This window comes from Daphnia magna, linkage group LG1, assembly GCF_020631705.1.
Source record: "Daphnia magna isolate NIES linkage group LG1, ASM2063170v1.1, whole genome shotgun sequence".
Taxonomy (NCBI): Eukaryota; Metazoa; Arthropoda; class Branchiopoda; order Diplostraca; family Daphniidae; genus Daphnia; species Daphnia magna.
The window spans coordinates 3,490,188-3,511,151 of record NC_059182.1 but is presented as its reverse complement, the minus strand read 5'-3'; the positions used below and the strand labels follow the sequence as shown (position 1 = coordinate 3,511,151).

General features: G+C 43.7%; 3 protein-coding genes and 1 long non-coding RNA gene across 7 annotated transcripts; 3 read left to right on the top strand and 1 right to left on the bottom strand.

The window, feature by feature from the left end:
- Nucleotides 1-5,001: 5,001 nt before the first annotated feature.
- Nucleotides 5,002-6,661, top strand: LOC116930065. Its single transcript, XM_032937424.2, has 4 exons — nucleotides 5,002-5,183; nucleotides 5,250-5,410; nucleotides 5,777-5,934; nucleotides 6,000-6,661. The coding sequence occupies exons 1-4, from the start codon at nucleotides 5,094-5,096 to the stop codon at nucleotides 6,581-6,583; spliced, it is 993 nt and encodes a 330-aa protein (XP_032793315.2). The 5' UTR covers nucleotides 5,002-5,093; the 3' UTR covers nucleotides 6,584-6,661.
- Nucleotides 6,662-6,852: 191 nt separating this feature from the next.
- Nucleotides 6,853-8,615, top strand: LOC116930063. The gene is made up of 4 exons (XM_032937421.2): nucleotides 6,853-7,281; nucleotides 7,397-7,545; nucleotides 7,622-7,868; nucleotides 7,950-8,615. The coding sequence occupies exons 1-4, from the start codon at nucleotides 7,144-7,146 to the stop codon at nucleotides 8,418-8,420; spliced, it is 1,005 nt and encodes a 334-aa protein (XP_032793312.2). The 5' UTR covers nucleotides 6,853-7,143; the 3' UTR covers nucleotides 8,421-8,615.
- Nucleotides 8,616-13,627: 5,012 nt separating this feature from the next.
- On the top strand, nucleotides 13,628-20,087 carry LOC116930059 (calphotin). 4 transcript variants are annotated; one of them, XM_045176873.1, is made up of 4 exons: nucleotides 13,628-13,784; nucleotides 14,756-15,073; nucleotides 15,556-17,665; nucleotides 17,828-20,087. In XM_045176873.1, exons 1-4 carry the CDS (start codon nucleotides 13,773-13,775, stop codon nucleotides 19,273-19,275), a joined length of 3,888 nt encoding a protein of 1,295 aa, XP_045032808.1. In that variant the 5' UTR covers nucleotides 13,628-13,772; the 3' UTR covers nucleotides 19,276-20,087. The 4 variants fall into 4 exon arrangements, with proteins under 4 accessions (XP_045032808.1, XP_045032814.1, XP_045032803.1 ...); XM_045176879.1 differs by having other exon boundaries at nucleotides 15,556-18,373; nucleotides 18,734-20,087; XM_045176868.1 differs by having other exon boundaries at nucleotides 15,556-18,942; nucleotides 18,979-20,087.
- LOC116936339 lies at nucleotides 19,894-20,868 on the bottom strand. The gene is made up of 2 exons (XR_004401697.2): nucleotides 20,596-20,868; nucleotides 19,894-20,513 (listed from the first exon to the last, which is right to left on the bottom strand). It is a non-coding gene; the product is annotated as an uncharacterized LOC116936339 (long non-coding RNA).
- Between the last annotated feature and the right edge of the window lie 96 nt (nucleotides 20,869-20,964).

Sequence of the window (20,964 nt, the reverse complement as noted above, 5' to 3'; positions counted from 1 at the left end):
AGTCATCTTCAACAAAGTTCCATGTTATATAAAAGTCTTCGTTTGATGTACCATTGCTCACTGGAACCCCTTAAAATTTGATCTAATCCTTTTAATCCTTAAATGAAATGTTTTTAAATGATTTTTGGCTTAGGTCAATTTCACCAGACTCAAACATCGACGGCTGTGGGAGCTGGTGCCATCTATCATTAAGCATCGACAGCTATTGAAACAATGCCATCTATCCACTGAAAGTGAAACTTGGGCCAAAAATACGAAAGTGGTTGAATGTCTAAATTGTCTGTTTCGTTTTTGCTTCTCCTCTTCTTGTCTGAGCACGAATAAATTCAATCCATCACTACCTCTTTTCTGAAAATCCCCATTTACTGATTATTTACCGACTTTCCTTCCATTTAGTACTACATTCACGCAAACCAAAAAGAACTATTTAAGCCTCCGACGGTTCTGAACCCAAACCCTTGGCTTTAGTTGGGTTACCTTTATCCTTAATGAAACCAAAAGTAATGAGAACCCAAACGAAATTAAATACCCTTTGTCTTTTGATTCTCTTGGAGTCATCTAATCAATTCTTCGACTCGTTAACAAAATAAACAATAGAAAAGTATTTTTCATTCCTGTGCCTTCAGTGGCTCTACCAGTATATATACCTTGTTTCAATATTCAATTCTCCAATTAGCTGTGTCATTATTGACTCGGCCTTGAAAACATGTAGCATTTTCTCCCGTGCTTATCCTTATTCAATTTCCTCGTCCATTAGAGCCAACCGGTTCGTCTCTCTCTCTCTATGCAACGAACGTAACCACCTTCTCTGTACGTCTGACTCATTATTATGCCAAAAGGAATTCCTATACGGAGAGAAGATACCTAATAAAATTTAGACGGCTACGCATTCAAAAGACGCTAACATCAAGGCATTCTTTAAGAAAACAAACGCGTACATGCGGGCTGTAATGCACAATCATGGCCAACTTGAACCTTTTCGAATCGCATCAAGTCCGCACTTGACGACGAGAGAATCCACCAATAGGCGATGGGTTAAACCTTTAAAATGTTATTCCCCTAAAGTGTCTAAATGCAAATGACTGTCTGTTGTGTAGCAGATATTCTAGCTGCACAGCACATGTGCTGTAAGAAGAGACCGGGGCGGGCAATAAGAGAGAGAGAGACGTCGTCTCGAGACTTTTGCCCGTGAAGAATGGGCAAGAGATTGAGAATACCTATGGAGTTGTTTAGCTGAAACCCCCAAAGGTGAAATTTTTGGCGGCCGTCAAGCGCCTGCACGACCAGACCAAAACTATAGAATGCCGCCAGACCATTTCTTTCTCCTTTTTTTCTTTACTTGTATAATACGTGAATCTTATAGCCTAAAGGATCAGCACGAAGAAGAAGAAGAGAGAATAATAAATCAGTAAAGACCAAAGCGGGCAGAAAATAGCTTTTGTCGTGTGCAATAAACTTCTAAAGAGAAGAAGAAAAGGAAAAAAAAATGATTCCCGCAGTGAAGAGAAAGATGGCTAAGCAGCATCCTTATATGTTTATATACCGTTATAGTCTGGTCAGATGTACTATACGTTCACATATGCTCATACCTCTTATGGCATTAGAATGCATAGTTTTATTTTATTAAGCAACTGAAGAAAACAAAAGCAATTTTGAAAAATGGCGGGCTCGTGCTCTTATAGCTGGCTCTCTATATAATGTTTAAATGTGCATGAAACTCTTTTGAATTTATTATACTAATAAATATCCCGGTTACGTTAAAGATATATTTTCATCGAATCTGCAATAACCAAAGGGGGATAAAACAAATACGTAATGAAAGAATAAAACAATCCAGGAAATTCCGACGATGATGGATGACATCTTTGACGGTTTAAAATCGAAACAAGTTTCCATTCAATGCTGGATTAACTGAATGTTATGCGTCTGGTGCACCAGACAAGATTATTTTTTTTTTTTGAACCTAACACGTAATGGATTTTATCGTTTGTTCGCAATGAAGGGCGTCGATATATAGGCGACTTTCGGGAAGAATTTCTCCGCCGACTTATATACGCAATCGATAATCTTTTCTTATGTCTGAACTTCTATGGCACGTCCTGTTTATTTCATTTTTTTTAAGTTTTTCTCTGTATTGTGATAATCATCCAACAGGTTTCTTCTTTCTTTGCTTGTCTTTTATTTTTTTTGAAGCTGAAAACATTTTTTTTTTTGTAGGTTCTCCGGCGCCGTAGTTGAACCAACGATCGTTAAAAATAAAGCGCATTTGCGGATCATCAATTCATGTTGTAAGAATTCCTTTTTAGAGACACAAAGTTATTTCCAGACAGTGTCTGTATCTGCTTATATACAAATGTTCTCCTTCTCCATATCGTGATACAAAAAAAATGGTCGTAAATTGCGCCATTTATTTAAATAGCAAAATGAAAGAGAAGAAGAAAACTAAAAGCTGCAAAAAGAATATTAACCGGGGCTCTCTGAATATTGTAAATGTTCTGCCCGTCAGCATCATTTTTCCTTTAAAGCTGTTAAGCTCATTTTCGTTGTTGTTGTTGGTTAGTTTGAAAGCGTCGCTCTAAGCAGCTTGTGCTGGCCGCAATAAACAAAGTAGTTTGTTAACAAACATAATTCAAGTTCTCCTTCTTGGTTGCGACGGCCATTTTTGATGTTTTTCGCCAGTTTTTGCAGCTTTAAAACAAAATTACGGAGAGCGTTGGTCAATGCGAAGATGATGCCAACCTTGTGGCGGTTTCATAACGTCACGGCGCGCTGCGCGTCTCTGTATTAGATAGATTAAACGTATTATACCTCCCATTTTTGGCAAGGCTAAATGCAAGGCTGTAACTATCGCCACAAGGCCAAGATCGTTGATAATCGTTGGAAAAAAAATGTATACACTTGTGAAAAATAGTCGGCGTGCCGGATTTGAAAAACATGCCTTGATTTGAATCTGTTGTAGGATGTGTGTACAAGTTCTGTTCATTAGAATAGTGAATAGGATAATGGCTTTTCCTAAAAATAAACAAAGATTCGAAACAATTGATCGTATAATACATTTCTTTCGCGCTATCGGCTTTGTACAATCAAGTTCCAAGAAGAAATAGAATTTTACGCAATTTCCCACCTCTGCATCACGTAGGTTTGTTTTTCTTTCTTTTAATGCCACAGTTTTACGACCCCAATTATCGAGCGTTCAGGTCACAATAGTCAAGTACTCGTTAGATGTTCTATGTTTTTTTTTTTTTTTTTAATTCTATAATTTCTTCTTTATCAGAGTTTGACCATCTTTTGCACCCCTCGAAATCACGCGGGCGGAACTGCGGCAATTGGTCACGAGGGTTAATGTCCGCGTACACAAAACAAAAACGCCATGAAAGTCTATAACAGTTTGAACTTTTGCTTGCTCCGGCCGGATGAATACCGGTCCGATGTCCATGTGTATGTATTTTTTCCCCCCCGTCTAAACACACACACACACGTCAGGGTTAATACACTAGACACATATACTGTATATACATCAGTATTCACAGCAGCGCAGCGTGTGTTTATTTTTTAAGTGTTTTTCATTTTTGTTTTTTCTTTCGTTTTTCTAGTCGTATTTCCTTTTTTATTTTGCCCCCCCTCCAGGGCGAGAGTGTGGGAACACGTTTCCTCTTTAGAAGAATGAAAGTCATCCAGGTACACACACAGAGACGACGGGCCTGGACTTGCGGAGGGTTCACGGTCGCCAAAACAAATACAACCGAAAAGGAAAAGTTTTGTGTCGCATCATTTCAGAGAACGTCCCATTAAATGCTGTAACTAACGCATTTACAAGGTCTACACACACACATTGGCCGAATGAGAATATTAGTATTTAGATACAGAAGAATCTCTTTGTCACGAAATGTAATTTGATGTAATTTGAGACCGAAAGAAACAAACTGGTGCTAATAATCCTATATAGACTACTTATATTAGATGCCTCGATGAAGAGGAGATCAGACCGTCATCACAATAAAAACGAGGGGAAACGGCCAATCACGAAAAAGCAGTCCCGAACGAGGAAAGGATAGATGCCACACAATGGTGCGATTTTCGTTGTCTTTTGTTGAGTGCATTTCGTGTGTATAAGAAGGTCTTTGACATTGATGGACGGCCGAGGAATGCGAAACATTTGAATAACGCCGCCACGCTGTGGGCGTTTCAACAACAAAAAAAAATGCACAACTCTCAGATAATTCTTTGATTTCTGCCGAATCCATTAATAGAATACGATCAGATGGTCCAAATAAATTCATTTCCCATCCCAACTATGAATAGAGGAGTCTATATAACGAAATGATGCTTCGACGTTTTTTAATAAAAAAAAAAGGAGAACTGGGTGTGTTCATCAGGATCAGGAGAGAAGAGAAAATGGCCCGGCGTGAGGTCGACAGACACGCAACGTGAACGATTGTGTTTATATACGCTGTTATATATGTATAAATGGTGCACACGAACTGCATAGTCATCGATTATAGCACGGCATGAAATAATAACAAAACGGGATTCTAGTTTCCCGTGCGCGTAGATATGCAAACAGGTGCGCTATTGACCCCCGTCGGCAGTCGATTTGCACTTGCTGAAGATAAGAACGCAGCTTTCATCCTTATTTTTCTCCACCATTTTACGCAATGGCGCACGCAATAATTCCATTGCTCGACTTGCTTCATTTCACTGCATATACCAATGAAAAAAACAAACAAGCATTCCGGATAGAGTGTGTGACACACCAGCCCTTGTTTCACGATTTAGAGCCTAGCTATAGAGTAAAAATAAATGTCGGACTGTATCTCAACAGATATGAAACGTCAGCATCTCACCTTATCTGTACGAGTGGCATGCAGGGGGCAGAATGACGTTATCGTCTAAGCGTTTGAAACAATTGCCATCTCCATGGCAAGCCGATAAGAACAGGTGACACACCGACATGTTTTCTTCTGTTCGTCCATGTCGTAATAACATCAGCCCGTAGTAGACGATTATCGCCTCTTTAGTCATTCATTAGCGACCCAACAGGTCGCAAGTCGAACTCGTTTCGTTTATTCTATTTACGACAAAAAGTCGATACGATGACGTTGTATCCGAAATTAAACAAGAAACTGGGTCTGATCGGAGCCATCTGTTTGATCGTTTGGGGTGTCTTTATCCTCGGCATGCAGGTCTTGTGTTTTTTTTTTGTTTTCTTCCTTAAATGTATTATTTGCTAATCGGAATTGATGTTGCAGTTGTACGTGTTCGGCTATTACAGCCGAGTGTACGGCGAAGGGACGGGCGACAATGGCTGGGGCAGCGCGTACAGCGGAATGGGCCTAGCCAACAGCGCGGCCTGTTTGTTCTTTGGCATCTTTTACGTCATCGTATTCACCGAACAGGCAACCACCAAGATGTAAATCAACCCGAATCGTGTTGTCGTTTTGTTCTGTTGTTTTTGATTGGAATTCTAATCGACGTGTTGCTCGTCGAGTTTCCCAATCGGGAAACCGTTAAGCGCAAACGAGTGGAACGCGCTCTACAGCCGTCAGACGTTTATCTTGGTCTTGGCGTCTCGAAATAACAGAGTCGAACGCCAAATTCGTAATCTCGTCAACACGAGACAACGAAAACTCAACATGAAACGCTATAGGCTAATAGAAATCTATTCTAACTGTATTATATACGTCCACTTAGTAATAGCCAAGACGACACAGTTATTAACACTGATGCTGTGTACGCCAATTTCTCAAAATGGCGTTTGTTTTGCATTTTCAAACAGGCTTTTGTGGGCAATGATATTGACCGTTGTGGGAGCAGGTGCCGCTGCAGCTTCTACCGTTCTGGCGGCCCTGGAGGCCGATTGGCTCAACACGGACTCGCAACACCCGTGCAACAACGCATCGGAAACGGACGCATCATTCCCGACGCCTCTCATTTGTAACACACACGCACACATTTCAAAGCAATAAAATATGATTTAAAACAAAACAAACCATTTGCAGGCACCAATTGGCTGGCGCTGGAAGTGACCGTGTCCGTCTTGAGCGGATTAGCTTTCAGCGAGTACATCTTCATCGGATGGGTCGTGTTCAGGGGCCTGTCGGCTGGCAAACACGCCGACCATGACGACCACCATCCAGAGCGCCATCATCCGCCAGCACCGGCCGACAAAATGGAGCCTCAACCGCCCGTCTTGCGGGTGAACACCATCAACCCGCAAATGAAGGGCCATCAGGACGGGCCGCCGTACAGCGCCTACAACAACAACAACAACAACCAGCCGAGCAAGGAGAGGTCCCCCGATCTGAATTCGTACGACGATTTGAATCCGCAGTACAGCTATCATTTGCAGCAGTTGTCGATGCAACAACAGCAAATGGCCCAGCAGACGGGCAAACAGTCGCCGAAAACTTCGCCAGCGTTGCAATACCGTCCACCTCAACACCAACTGGCTCCGCCAGCGCCGCTGCACAATCAAATCAGTCGCGGACGTTTGCAAGTGTTGCACAATCAAAGGCAACGTGCTCCACCTCCGCCCGTTCCGTCCAAACCGACCGTCAACAGCAGCAACCTTTATCGCTATTAAATTTCTTGATCCCCATTTCGATTGTGAACTTTCAATCGTTCAAAAACAGATGAGAGAGAAATACAACGTTTTGCCAGATGCGTCATCATCATTCTATCGAAAACGGATATTGGCGATGGCCAGAGCACAGCACACAAAGTTCCAAAGTCAAAACTGATAATGTTGTCCTTCTTCTTTTTTTTCTTTCGTTTTGCTGTGTAAAATCATTTGTTATCAGCATCAAAGTCAACAAGCTGGTGACATTTTATCTCGACTGTCAGACTCACGCATTATCAGTTGAAGCGTTCAAGCTCAATTTTCTCCTACTTTATCGTGCCATCGAACATCACGCACAGTCTTTATAGGTGTACATATATAGTGTTCCTTTTGTCTGCTCGCCAATCGAACGTAGTCTTCTATTATTTTCATTTTTTTTTTGGTCTTTTCAATTGAATTTCAGGATTGACGGGAATTGTCCAAAGGAATTCCGTTCAAAAGAAAAAAAAAGGGAAAAACTGTGAATTTCTTTGATTTTCTCGTTTGTTTTCTGTTCGGTTGTGCAATCGCGTTAAGGTCAAAACATGTCGGACGTTGATGACAGCAACGGTAAACCATCTGAACACGGTCATTGGCAGGGTGGTCGCAAATCAAAGACGGACAGCGCCAAAGTTCCATCTGTTTTGCTGGCCCTAACAGGCGTTGCCATTGTGGCCATTCAGGTATCTGTATACTACTACTATATTATACATTTATGCACAGTGCTGGAGATCAAATCAATCATCAACGTCTTTGTTTTGTTTCCTTCTTTTTTTTTGCATACACACACACACGTAGACGTACATTTTCATCGTTTTCGGAGACGACGGTGACTCGTACGATTTCTTCCTCGTCTGCAACGCGATGGCCATCGCCAGCGGCAGTGTTAGCGTCTTGGGCGGCATTCTTTGCCTTTGCTGCGTCTCTTCTAAACGTTCTTCATCCGCGTATGCATCATCATCCATTTTTTTGGTTTTTTTTAGGATGATTTTATTGACGTCCATTTGATTTATTCATATATAGATTGGGGTGCAGTGTCTTTGTGGCCGTCCTGGCGGCTATCGGGGCTATCGGTTCCACCACTGTCGCTGTCATGGAATCATTGCGGATCGGTTCCGACGATCCTGAACATCCGTGTACATCTGCAACGCTCACCGACTGTTCGCTGTGGTTCGATTTGGAAATAGCCGTCGCTGTACTCAGTGGCGTCAATTTCATCCTGGCCTTAACTTTAATTATCACCATCTCAATGGGCATGAGACAGCCCAAGGTATTCATTTGCATATTTGAATTTTTTTTAAAATTATTATTAGAAAAAATTCAAATCGTAATTCAATTTGGACACCGAAAGGTGAGAGAGACTCTTCGTTCACCTCCGGTGGATGTTCAATGGCGCGCGGCCAGCATCCGCGAGACGGTGGAAATAGAACCCCAACCGGAAGAGATGATAATAGCTCCGATTGTGGTGGAAGAGCAGCCGCCAACTAAAGTTGCACACATTCCTGCCAAAGAAGAAGAAGAAGAAGAAGAAGAAAATGAATCCGTTAATATGAGTAGAGGACCTTACATCGAGCAATTGAAAATGCTGTCCAGGGAGGAACTGGAACGTCGTCTCGGCGAGCACATGCAGCACCAGTTTCTGGAGGAGCTACGACACGAGCTGAGCAGACGCAATTTAATTCCAATCAATGGAAGACTTGCCTCTAGTAATCGATCGACCAGCAGTTCGACAAAGAGCCAAGTTTCGAGTCAACCTGTTCCAGCACCGCAACCTGATTACTACCAGCAACCATTAGGCTATAACAAAGATGAACGCTTCTAGTTTGAAAAATTGAATACAACCCCCAAAAATCCCTTTTTTTTTTAGTACATTCATATGCAAATTCTAATAACAATTCTTATTTTTTTTTTGTTTTGTTTTTTTCAAATCTTCCCAATTGGATTAATGATTGTAAATCAATTGTCATTTCTTTTTACTATATCTCAAAATGTCCATAAATATAATTAAAAAAAGGCATTGAAACTTGCCGGTAGTCTTGTTGTATAGCCACGTCACATTGTCGGAGACTGGTGCGATTTGACAAGTCAGTGAGATGTACATGAAAAAGGAGGGGCGATGCCAGAATTTTCTGCACATCCGATTCGAATTGTTTGGTGTTTGACTTTAAAAAAATTTATTCTTTTATTTCACATCACAATGAAATTCTTTTATTTCTGTTGGTTTTCTATAGAAGTTGGGTAACGACTTCCGGTCAGTGCCCCCATACACAGAAATATATATATGCAAGCAAGTGGGGAGAATTGGAATCAAGAGTTTTTCTGTAGTTGCATTTGCATATAAGAAAATTGTAATTACAAGGGGATAGATACCTTTCGGGGGCGTATGAGTTGAAATAAAGAAAGGGAAAAACCAGTGCTGGTTCTACATAATTAGGCTTCTGTTTATTGATAACGACGGACAGCAGCTTTTATCCATAGCTACGACGTATAGAAAAGATGATGAGAATGTTAAAAAAAATAAAATAAAATAAAATGAATGTCAAGAACAAATTCCAGAGAGTCGACCGCATGTTTCCTCATATCTTTCAGTTGTTTACACACACACACACAAGGCTCTTTTTTTCAAGGGGGGAATTCATCACGCTCCATTAAAGCGATTCGCGGAAGAACGTCCACGTTATTTTCACTTGAATTCACTTCGTTTTTTTTTTGCTTTTCTTTCTTATATTCAATTTTCAACAGATGATGATAGTTTATACGCAAAAACTTGATGCACGTCAGTTTTTAAATGTGTCCAACATTCGAATAAAAGAAGCCATCTTTCTTCTATAAAATATATAGTTCCAGCTTGACCATCGCCGGAGGTGACATCTATTGCTAATGAGATTGTCACGAAAACAAACTACGCTATTATATAGTCTATTATCAAACCCAATCAAAAAGTCTTTTCTGCCGTCACATGCGGCCAAACACATCATTTTTTAAAAAGGTTCTGTGTATGGCTATACACAGAAAAAAAAAGGGAATCAATTAGGTTTCATTATCCAACTCAAAAATAGTTCATTTCGGTCTCTACATCACGTCTTTCATCTCGTTACAAGGAAATAACGCAATTGACTTTGGTTCGTTATATATAGACAATCGTCTGATGCTTTAACTCGTTACCTTATTACCATCATCGTCGTCGTATATGTATATAGCTATAGTTTGTTAGTAAACACGTTAGGCCTGTCTGCATTATGCAAATGCATCTATTGTATGTTAAATTTCACGCTGCTCATTTGTATGCGACTGTCGTCCTCAAACGAAGAAACGCCAAAACTTACGGTAATCATTAAAGAAAAGGCTTTTCTTTTCATTTATTCTTTTAAGACAACAAACTGTTATCGCCAAACAAACCGGTTGGAATGTGTACATACATAAGATGATTTCAACTCATCTGCTTGTATAGACATTACGTTTCCATGCTAATATATCGATACAGTGATGGCTTCTATATGGAAATGTGCTCAAATATAATCAAGCCAAATAATTCTGGCTTTTGAACGCGTGTGGCCGCGTGAAATGGGGCGCGACTCTTTCCAAAGGTCTGCACGTTTGCGGTCGAGAGCCAATGGTTATATATATACATATCTATATATGTACGAGTTTGACTGGATATGTAATAGTGGAACGTCTGAACGATCGAAATTGCTGCTTAATAACGACCTTCTTTTATTGTCTTGCGGTGCTCTTTTTATTCAATCGAAAAAGCAAAAAACAACTGTTGCGTAAGACCCGCAGTTTGATATATCGTCGAGCTACACGGTGATTGTGACATAACGGGAATTGGATGACACACTCCATTTTTGACCCGGATCTTTTAAAAAACAGAAATTAATCTATTTAAAAACAAAAAAATCGTATACCAGTTTCTTTCTTTTTTTTTAAATTTTTTTTGCGTGTGTTGTGTCCTATATAATAACGTGACACACGCCAACGTGCTGAGAAGCGTGTATACAGTCACAAGGTCAAAGGGGGGTTCAACTCAAAAATGTAAATATTCCCTATACATTCAAATGAAATTAAGAAAGATGTAGTATATACGTGAATAAGTTAGCCCTTCAGGCTTTTTCTATGCACAAAAGAATGTCGTTGATAATAAAACATTCTAGAGATGGGCAAACGTGCAGAGCAAATTGAGAAAAAGGTGAAGGTTAGCGTGAAATCACGACAGACACGCCCATGTCTGTGTACATTTAACTCGTGTAATACACCACGAACAAGCCCCTTTGTGTGCGCACACACACACTCGACTGAGACGTGAAAATAGAAGGGGGGGGGAATAAATGGGCGTTTATATAAAGGGGGACAATAGAAAGACTTGTCCAGCGTCCATTGATCAAATATGTGGCTGGACATTTGCTGTCTGCATCGAATCTGAATGGGACGGGCCGATTAAAAGTTTCAATTCTTTCTGCGTCTTATATTGTATAGATATAGGATAAGAAAATGGCGTCGTATCTATGTAGAAGATTGCACGAGAATATTACATAGTTATATAATATTAGATGGCCACCTGGTGATGGGTATATAATAGTGTACGGCGCCGAAAGATTTCAACGTCAGACCTATACGAGAATTGACGAAAGAAAAACAAGAATGATGATGGGCTTTAAAAGAAAAAATAAAAAAAAACAGGCAGGAAAACGTCGTAAAAATTCGTGAGAAAAAGAAGAACCGCTCCAACTGCATTGCCGCGCTAAAGTCCCGCAGAGTTTTCCAGAGAAACGTGGAATTTGAAGGATAAACATTCGCGCCATTATTTTAATTGCTATTTCAACTATTCCCGCAACCTTCATTTTTTAAAAAATCACTTTGAATTGAATTCAAGTTGATATAGTTATATGCAGTCCCGAAAAAACGCTCTATTTCACGTCCATTCTGTTTTTTGTTGTTGTTGTTTCGAAATGAATATTTAATCGCGAGCCGCTCCTTGTTTCTTATATTCATTTATTTCGTATATATAGCGCTCAAGTGACTTGTCGCAACACACAGCAGCTGAGAAAGAATGAGCGGCCAAGGTGCCGGTGCATGGCGGGTCAACGACACCAACGTCCCGAAAAGCCATCGGGAGCGTGATGTTCAGCTCTATACACGCACGGCATTTCTTGCCAACGCCATAATAAGCATCAGGTTCTTTAAAACACATTGAAAGAAAAATATAAAAAAAAAGGGGGACGTGGGTTGGGCTCTCACCGCACCAAAAACTATGCAAGAATTCATTTGTTCCACGTGCATCAGCACCTTATGTATAAACAGGAGACATGAGCGCGCCATTTCTTGCGCTTTTTTACGAAAAGAGGCAGCAGCAGCGCGTGTAATTATAGACGAGAGGCGCCTATATATGCATCAGATTCTGTTTCTGCTAGGAGATGATCTACGTAGACCGTATAGATGCACAGCAACTCGGAAAATCGTGATTATTATCACGAAATTGTGGCTGACACACAAAACGGGAATTTATTCTTTTATTCTTATTTTTTTTATAGAGAAAAAGGGCCATTGTTTTGTTTTTTTTGAGACTGGAACAATTTCGGAGACAACCAACGGCTTTTCTTTTGTTGTGGCGCCACTAGTCGACCTTGCATCAATTTCTACACGAAGAATGCGGGATATATAATCACGTGTAAATCAACCATTTTTTTTTTTTTCCTTTTTCAATCTGGAATTGCAGTTTGCCCCAATGATAAGCAACGAAAACAAGTTTCTTTCATTGCGTTGAAAAGAAAACACTACGGACTCATTTGCATACGAGAAGAACGTGTTTTTGGGGCAAACCGAACATATAAGACGAGCCTATTTCTCGATAGGCCAAAGCGAAATAGTTAAAAACCCAATTGTTGGTCACGATTGGACTGCTGACATCGGGATTTCCGACCGCGCAATCACAACGTGAGTTTCCCCCCCGAATAATAATTTCAACCAGTTGCATCATCATGGTCCGAAGGCGTTGTGGTATAGTCGGAACTGTTTGTGTATTCGTGTGCGTAATCTGTTGGCACAGTGCGCAGAATAACAACAAAACAATTGAGAGAGAAGGAGGACGAGCGAATGAATTTAAAAAAAGAGCTGGGTCATCATCAAGTTCACCTGATAAGGGCACACGCACGCAAAGCAGTTGGTTCGTCGCACCAATCAAACAAACAAAAGAGGGGCGAAATGTACAGACGGGCCGGTTTGCTGACTCGTTAAAATCTTAAAGGAAAACGTCCTTTCTTTTCGTGATGTCTGTGCTCTCAACAAACGCATAACGACGGTAACCTTGAACTTGGGCCTCTCAACTCTCCTGACCCTTCAAAAAAGAAAATTTCCAAGGAGGAAGGAGAGAAAAGAGAAATTGTTGAGGGCCATCAACCTTTCGATTTCAAACGTTCGTACATATAGGAATTAAAATGGCCTATCCTTTTTTTTATTTTTTTGTTTTCATTTGGAATTCTATAGATGGATCGATAGGAACAAAAGAGCCCCCCCCCCCTGCCCAAGTTTAAAAAGCTCGCCATATCCGGAGCGTTTTTTTGGAATAGGAGAAAAGAGAAACGATAAGAAAAAAAAAGGAAAACGCATTTGCAATCATCAGCTCTTCCTTGTGTTTACGTGCGTATGTGTTTTGAAGCATTTTCATCGGCTCTTTTTTTTTTCGGGAAGAAGAAGCTTCAAGGTTCCTCCACTTTGTTTCTCTGTCCGTAAGTCGGGGAGGAGCCAAACCTGCCAGGTGAGAGCGGCTGATGGTCTAGCCGAATGGAAGGCGGTGCCAGGGCAGCAGCAGTTCTTCGGCTTTGTCGTCGAACATCCTCATCCCTAAGTCGGAGGGGAAAAGAATCGCCTTCGGCTGGCAGACGAATGAAACTCACGAAGCAGCAAGTGCAAGGTCACAGCCGGAAGACACACACGCGGAACGACATAGAAACTACTGGACCACCCTCTTCACCCTGTCCTCCTCCCCTTCCTGGCCGCCTTTTTTTTTGTTTTGTTTTGTTTTTTTCACCTGAAAAAATTTCCTTCAAAAGTTGTGGAACGGCAGCGTCCAACCGCCAGTCGGTGCTCATCATCCGAACAAGTCACTTCCCAACAAAGTCGCCGTTCCATCGAAATATCTCAATTAATCAGCCAGGATTTTCATTGAAGAAACAACATGCGTTTCCACGTAAGTTTCATTCTTTTCAAAACTCTATTGCGCTTTGAATTTAAATTCGATTGTAAAGAAATGGAATTGCGCTTCGTTTTCGAACTTGTGAAAAACAAGTTGATGAAATCGTTGAACCGGTTTCATCTTCATTTTGCGCATTTCTTTCCAAATGTTGAACTCTTGTCCACATCATTTCCCCGAAAGAAATGTCAAGTCATAAGGTATTTGAACTTATCAAAGTGCAATCAAAAGTAAAAATTGCGATTGTACGCCCCCCTTTTCAAAACAAAAAAGGAAAGAAATGACCTGGGAAGATGTTTTTTGTTCTATTGAACTTGATCTTCCCTTTTTCGAATTCGTGGAAATGAAAGGCCATTAAAAAGAAGTCGTTTCGTATTAGAAAAAAAAGAGGTAGACATCAGGTACCAGTCACGGCTGACTTGCCAAATCTATGGCCGTTTTTAAGATGCGATCGCCCTTTCCCAGAAGGTTAACAGCTGCCCTTTATTGTTTTTTTTCTTGTCTTGATGTCTATAAAAGGACAAGACGACAACTGATGTACGTACTCAAATTGGGAAGAAGTTAAAAAAAAAAACACATTTTTTGGTGGTCTAGTCACGCACCAGCACGTTGTCGAAGCATCACGAGGGGTTTCGAATCCAATGGCAAGAGCTTTTCAGATAATAAAAATAAATGAAGAAGAGTCACAGCCGATTGCTCATCCGTTTGTTTGCTCGCCATTGAATAAAGTCACCACTTCAAGGCCATTTTTTTTTCCTTTTCCTCCCGAATCATTCGACGTGTACTATTTGTATATGGGATGACGCAACACGCGGCCATGTCGTAAACGTAATTTCCCCAACGACATTTTCAAATATTTGCATCGCATAGATTTTTATAAAATTCAACAAACAGCGCGATATTTAAACACACTTTTCCTTATTACTTCCTACCCCGCTACACACACACCCAAAAAAACAAAAAAAAAGGTCGCTGTCCTATTGGCTACTGTCCTAGTGGTCCTCGACGCCGCTCCTTACAAGCGTCAATATTATCCGCAACGGGCCGGCTATTACCCGACATCGGCTTACTACGGGCCGGCTGGTTTCTCGGCCGATGACTACTACAGCGCCCCTTACAGCGGCTATCCGAGTTACTACAGCGGTTACAATCGAAATCAACAATACAACAGCAGGCCGTCCAGTTATCGCTACCCGTCATCACTCGGTTACCAATCGGCCTATCTGAACGGGTTCGGATGGCCCCGCTGGTCTTCATTCCCCCGTTTCGTGGCCACACCTCAATCGGTAAGAACCCAAACATTTTTGTCTTTTCTTTTCGATTTTTTTTATTTCGAGGCCATTTTGGATCGCTGTCAAATGATGAGTTGCGAACACGTCCAACTCAACCACACGATCGAATGATGCCGTTCGCTTTGACCAACTTGAACGATGGGGGAATGGCCACTCAAACGTGGGGTGGCATTTCCTACATTTTTTCCTCATTGCTCAAGGCTAATTCATATGTTTTATGTCGTGATTTCGATGTCAAACCTAAGAGCGGTGGAGAAAAACAAAAGACAGGTGGCTGATAAGAGAAATAATGCCCCCACGTTCAAATGCTATCCTACGGCATCGTTGTGCATTTTTTTATTTAATGAAAAAAAACGAAAACAACTGCCAAAAAAACCCAATTTTTGAAAATAGTTTAAAAAGCAATCGTATATTAAAAGAAAAAAGAAAAGAATACTAAAGTAATACCTTTTGGCGATGGGCAATCGTCGGTGCAGAAGCCAACAGCTGCGGGCGTGATCGCCGTCGTGGCGCCCAACGTGGCCGACGAAGGGTTGAAAGCTCAACAACCCGTCGTCCTTGTGCTGGATCACGACGAAGATGATCTGCAGCAACAACAACAACAACAAGAAGAGGAGTTCGATTTAAGCAAATTGGTTGGCAATTTCGTACCTGACGTCAACCAGCAGCAGCCGCAAGATGAAGAGCAACCCGAACTGCAAGAGCCGGCCACTCAGGACGGATTCCTGGGCGCTGTGGCGCAGGCCCAGTTCGCCGCCCAATCGGAGGCCGATTTCGATCAGCCCGAACTGAGCCCGTTGGTTGTACCGTCGGGAATGTCCTTCGAGAGCCAAGAGGCCGTTGCGGCCGAACAAGTCGTTCAACATGACCAGCCGGCCCCCATGGCTGCCGTCGAACCCGTTGTTGAAGCCCAAGTCCAGCCGATCGCTGTGGTTGCCGAACCCGTTCAGGTGGCTGAACTTGCCGAACCCGTGTCGGCCATCGCCGATCAGGTTGGCCAATCCACAAAGGTTGAGGAACCCGTCGAGGCCCAAGCCGTTGACGAGCCCGTTCAAGTTGCCCAAACCGCTTTCCAAGTAGGCGAAACGGCTCAAGTTGCCGAACCCTTGGCCGAGTCCGACATTGTCCAGGCTGCTGATGCAGGTGCCATCGTCGTTCCACTCATCTCTGCCGACGCCAATCAGCCCGAGGCTGTCGTTGAGTTCGTGCCCGTCGACCCAGTCTCCGACATCGAACAACAAATCGTCGCTGTTGCCGAACCCGCCGTCGAAGCCGAACCCGTTCCCGAGACTCCAGTCGTCGCCGATGTCGTCCACGTCGATCCTCTGCCCGTCGCTGAAGCCGAACAGAAACCCGAAGAGGACGCTGGTGTTCCAGTGGCCGTTGTCCAGGAAGCAGCTCCTGAGACTCCAGTTGTTGCCGATATCGTCCAGGTGGATCCCCTGCCCGTCGCTGAAGCCGAACAGAAACCCCAAGAAGACGCTGGTGTTCCAGTAGCTGAGCCTGCCCAGGTTGCCGTCCAAGTTCCAGTTGCTGCTGACGAAGAGCAAGTCGTCGAATTGTCTCCAGTCGTCCAGGTCGAACCTCTGGCCGTCGCCGAAGTGGAACAGAAACCCGTAGAAGATGTTGTTCCAGTCGCCGCTGTCCAGGAAGCAGCTACTGAAACTCCAGTTGTTGCCGATGTCATCCAGGTGGATCCCCTGCCCGTCGCTGAAGTCGAACAGAAACCCGAGGAAGATGTTGTTCCAGTCGCCGCTGTCCAGGAAGCTGTCCAGGAAGCTGTCCCTGAGACTCCAGTCGTCGCCGATGTCGTCCAGGTGGATCCCCTGCCCGTCGCTGAAGCCGAACAGAAACCCCAAGAAGACGCTGGCGTTCCAGTGGCCGTTGAGGAAGCCAAACCCGTCGGCCAGCAGGAAATCTGGGTGCACGTATCCCCGGCCGGCCAGTCGACTCAGGAGCAGGACGCCGTCCAGCTAGCATCACGGCCATTCCCAGCTACGCCCACCTTCCAGAAACCCGAAGTCTGGATCGAATCCGACTTGGCTGCTCCCAGCCAAGTCGACCAGCAGGACACCGTCCTGGCCGTCCTGGAGGCTGGCCAGCCGACCAAAGTTGGCACACCCGTCCAGGTGACTCTGAATGCGGACAACTCGAACGAACAGGACAATTCGGCCGAGAACGCATCGACCGAGAAAGCGGAAACGGCCACCGAATCCAACGAAGACAACTCGCTGGAGAAGATGCAAGTGGAACTGGTCCAGTCGGCCGAGCCCGTCCCGTTGCCGCAAGCCGATTCGCAAGTCAAAGATCCAGTTGAGCAGCAGCAGCAGCAGCCGTTGATCTACCGCGAGGAGATTGTCGTCTCGTCTGGCAGCCTCGCCGTCGGCCATCAAGGGGACGCCCAGGTATCGCTGAAGCCGGCCGCTGTCATCGCCATTCCCGATCGCGTCACGGCCGCCCAACCCGAAGAAGAGGCCGGCCAAGTGCAGGCCGTCGAGTCCGACCAGAAAGTCGAAAAGCCCGTCGCTGAAGATTTGAAGATCGAAGAGCCCGTTGTCGCTGAACAGGAGAAGGTTGCCGAGCCCGTTGTTTTTGAACAGGAGAAGGTTGCCGAACCCGTTGTCGCTGAACAGGAGAAGGTTGCCGAACCTGCTGTTGTTGAACAAGAAAAGGTGGCCGAAGCCGCTGCTGCTGAACAAGAAAAGGTTGCCGAACCTGTTGTAGCTGAAGAGGAGAAAGTTGCCGAACCCGTTGTAGCTGAACAGGAGAAAGTTGCCGAACCCGTTGTAGCTGAACAGGAGAAGGTTGCCGAACCCGTTGTTGCTGAACAGGAGAAAGTTGCCGAAACTGTCGTCGCTGCAGAACAAGAAAAAGTTGCCGAACCCGTTGTAGCTGAAGAGGAGAAGGTTGCCGAACCTGCTGTTGTTGAACAAGAAAAGGTGGCCGAAGCCGCTGCTGCTGAACAGGAAAAGGTTGCTGAACACACTGCGGCTGAACAAGAAACAATTGCCGAACCTGTTGTAGCTGAAGAGGAGAAGGTTGCCGAACCCGTTGTAGCTGAAGAGGAGAAGGTTGCCGAGCCCGCAGCTGTCGCTGAACAGGAGAAAGTTGCCGAGCCCGTCGCCGCAGAACAAGAAAAGGTTGCCGAACCCGTTGCCGTCGAGCAGGAGAAAGTTGCCGAACCTGTCGTAACCGAAGAACAGAAAGTTGCCGAAGCCGTCGTTGCAGTTGAACAGGAAAAAGTTGCCGAACCCGTCGTGGTAGAAGGGTCCGAACAAGTTGCCGAACCCGTCGTTGCCGTTGAACAGGAAAAAGTTGCCGAACACGACGTCGCTGTTGAACAGGAAAAAGTTGCCGAACCCGTCGTGGTAGAAGGGTCCGAACAAGTTGCCGAACCCGTCGTTGCCGTTGAACAGGAAAAAGTTGCCGAACACGACGTCGCTGTTGAACAGGAAAAAGTTGCCGAACCCGTCGTGGTAGAAGGGTCCGAACAAGTTGCCGAACCCGTCGTTGCCGTTGAACAGGAAAAAGTTGCCGAACCCGACGTCACTGTTGAACAGGAAAAAGTTGCCGAACCCGTCGTGGTAGAAGGGTCCGAACAAGTTGCCGAATCCGTCGTTGCCGTTGAACAGGAAAAAGTTGCCGAACCCGAAGTCGCTGTTGAACAGGAAAAAGTTGCCGAACCCGTCGTGGTAGAAGAGCAACAAGTTGCCGAACCTGTCGTCGCTGTTGAACAGGAAAAAGTTGCCGAACCCGACGTCGCTGTTGAACAGGAAAAAGTTGCCGAACCCGTCGTTGCCGTTGAACAGGAAAAAGTTGCCGAACCCGTCGTCGTTGAAGAGCAAGAAAAAGTTGCCGAACCCGTCGTCGTTGAAGAGCAAGAAAAAGTTGCCGAACCTGAGCCGGTAGCTGAACCGGTCGCTGACGAGACCAAGAAGAACACCGACTGCAAAGTCGAGTACATCCTCGTCAACGACAACGACGCCGCCGCCGCCGCCGCCGCCGCCGCTTCAGCCGACAAGACGGACGTCGAAGAGAAGCCCCAATCGCAGGACGACTCGTCCGCTGGCATCGTCGTCACCTCCGCCGATGCTGAAACCAAACCGGCCTCCGCCCGTTTCGAGTCACGAGTCAACAGCCGCACAAAGTCCAAATTCGGTTTGAGATCCCTCGGCCGGCGCATCATCAAATTTTAAACGTCCCAACTAGACCGCCACCGCGCCTCCCATCGAGAAAGCAACAAAACACACACATTCAAAAGTGCCTTGCGTTCAACAACAACGACACACACACAAAAATACGTTTGGAATGCAAATGAACCCTGCCCCCAGCCCCAATTAAATCGCAAAAGAATGAAACGGAGACGCACAACGAGCCATCCAGCCACGCCCTTCAAAAGGAAAGCACATTTCTTTTTTTAATTTTTTTTTTCAAATAATATTTTGTGTGTCTTCAAGATGATTATTTTTTATTTTTCGATTGATGATTGATTTGATTCCCCAGCAAATGATGTCCCTCCACCACCTTATTCGTTTTTGTTTTCGGTTTTTTTTTTTGCGTTCAATTCACATTTGATAATTTTATTGTTCTCCTCCTCCGTTCGCCATTTTTCGTGCTCGAAGAAAAAAACAGCAACGAAACTTTTTCTTGTTTTTGGGTTGGGATTTTTTAAAGAAACAAAAATTTTCAAAAAAGAAAAAAAAAAAACATCAAAAAAATCCCCAGTCGAATCGCGTGCCGTCCACCCCCAAAAGTCGAACGCGAAAAAAAAAAAATCTTGTTTTGTTTGGTGATTGGTAATTTAAAAATTTCCATTTTTCTTTCTTTCTTTCTTTTTTACCTGTCTTCTATTTGTGGCTTTATTATTTAAAACATTCCCCACCCCCCATCCAGTCGAGTGAGTTTTCAAATCGAGTTCTTCTCCCTTTCTAAAAATCCCCTCGTGTTAACGTTCGATTCACTAATCACGATTACAATACACACTGTGTTCCGGATTATGAAACAAAAACAATGTCTCTCAAATTCCCAACGTAGTACTAAAAAAAAAAAATGTGCAGTAAATAACTAATCAACAACTTAAAGATGATTCAAATCATAGACCGAGCCAAGGCTTCATCACCAATTGTGAGGTGATGAATGGATGGAATGAATTCACTGTTCGATGACAATGTTTCCACAAACACCTGTCACTTGATCAGGAAAACATGACTCTGACTTGACCTCCATTCTATTCGCAAAAGGAATCAACAAACACAAAGGCCCTGGCTGTTTGTCAGGTGCCTCAATCCGCCATCACCCGAACATGGCAACCTTTTATGGATTGCGTGCTCGCAGTGTAACGGCGCTTCCTTTTTCAGTCATCGCCTCCGCAATATACCTCACTACGGGCTACTCGGCTTTTTTTTGTTACCTGTGGCCGTCCACCGCACCGAACCTTCAACCGGTAAAAGAAAAAGAAAAAAGAAAAACAGGTTTTCACGCTTCTCGTTGAATTATTCATTGATTTATCGTCTCACCTGCTTTTTCGTTAAACAGAGCATCTCAGTCTTTGTTAGTCACCTGCCAGACACAAAGTTTACGGCCCTGAGACCACGTCTGTCATCGTCCATGGCCCAAAGTGCACCGTAAACTGCCTGAGGCGTTCCAGTTCACCAGAAGCAAAAAAGGGTTTTCACGTTCCAATTCGGACGAAGAAACAAAATAACGCGGATTGCATTTGACTCTCTGTCACGAACACTGCAATTCTTGCATATGCGTGTCTAAACGTGCGAGAGAAAAAAATAAAAGGATAAACAATTAAAGCGCAATGACCCAAAATAAAATAGAAAAACGCAATCAAACAAAATTACCTTTTTTTCTTATACGATTAACAAATAAAGATATAC

What these genes read in the sequence shown, in the direction of transcription:
- LOC116930063 (XM_032937421.2), top strand. Translation starts at nt 7,144, where the DNA reads ATGTCGGACGTTGATGACAGCAACGGTAAACCATCTGAACACGGTCAT. An exon ending in TTGCCATTGTGGCCATTCAG is followed by an intron (nt 7,282 to 7,396) that starts GTATCTGTATAC and finishes ACACACACGTAG; the next exon opens with ACGTACATTTTCATCGTTTT. An exon ending in TCTAAACGTTCTTCATCCGC is followed by an intron (nt 7,546 to 7,621) that starts GTATGCATCATC and finishes ATTCATATATAG; the next exon opens with ATTGGGGTGCAGTGTCTTTG.
- LOC116930059 (XM_032937409.2), top strand. An exon ending in TCGTGGCCACACCTCAATCG is followed by an intron (nt 15,074 to 15,555) that starts GTAAGAACCCAA and finishes TCGTCGGTGCAG; the next exon opens with AAGCCAACAGCTGCGGGCGT.
- LOC116930065 (XM_032937424.2), top strand. Translation starts at nt 5,094, where the DNA reads ATGACGTTGTATCCGAAATTAAACAAGAAACTGGGTCTGATCGGAGCC. An exon ending in TCTTTATCCTCGGCATGCAG is followed by an intron (nt 5,184 to 5,249) that starts GTCTTGTGTTTT and finishes TTGATGTTGCAG; the next exon opens with TTGTACGTGTTCGGCTATTA. An exon ending in ATTCCCGACGCCTCTCATTT is followed by an intron (nt 5,935 to 5,999) that starts GTAACACACACG and finishes AACCATTTGCAG; the next exon opens with GCACCAATTGGCTGGCGCTG.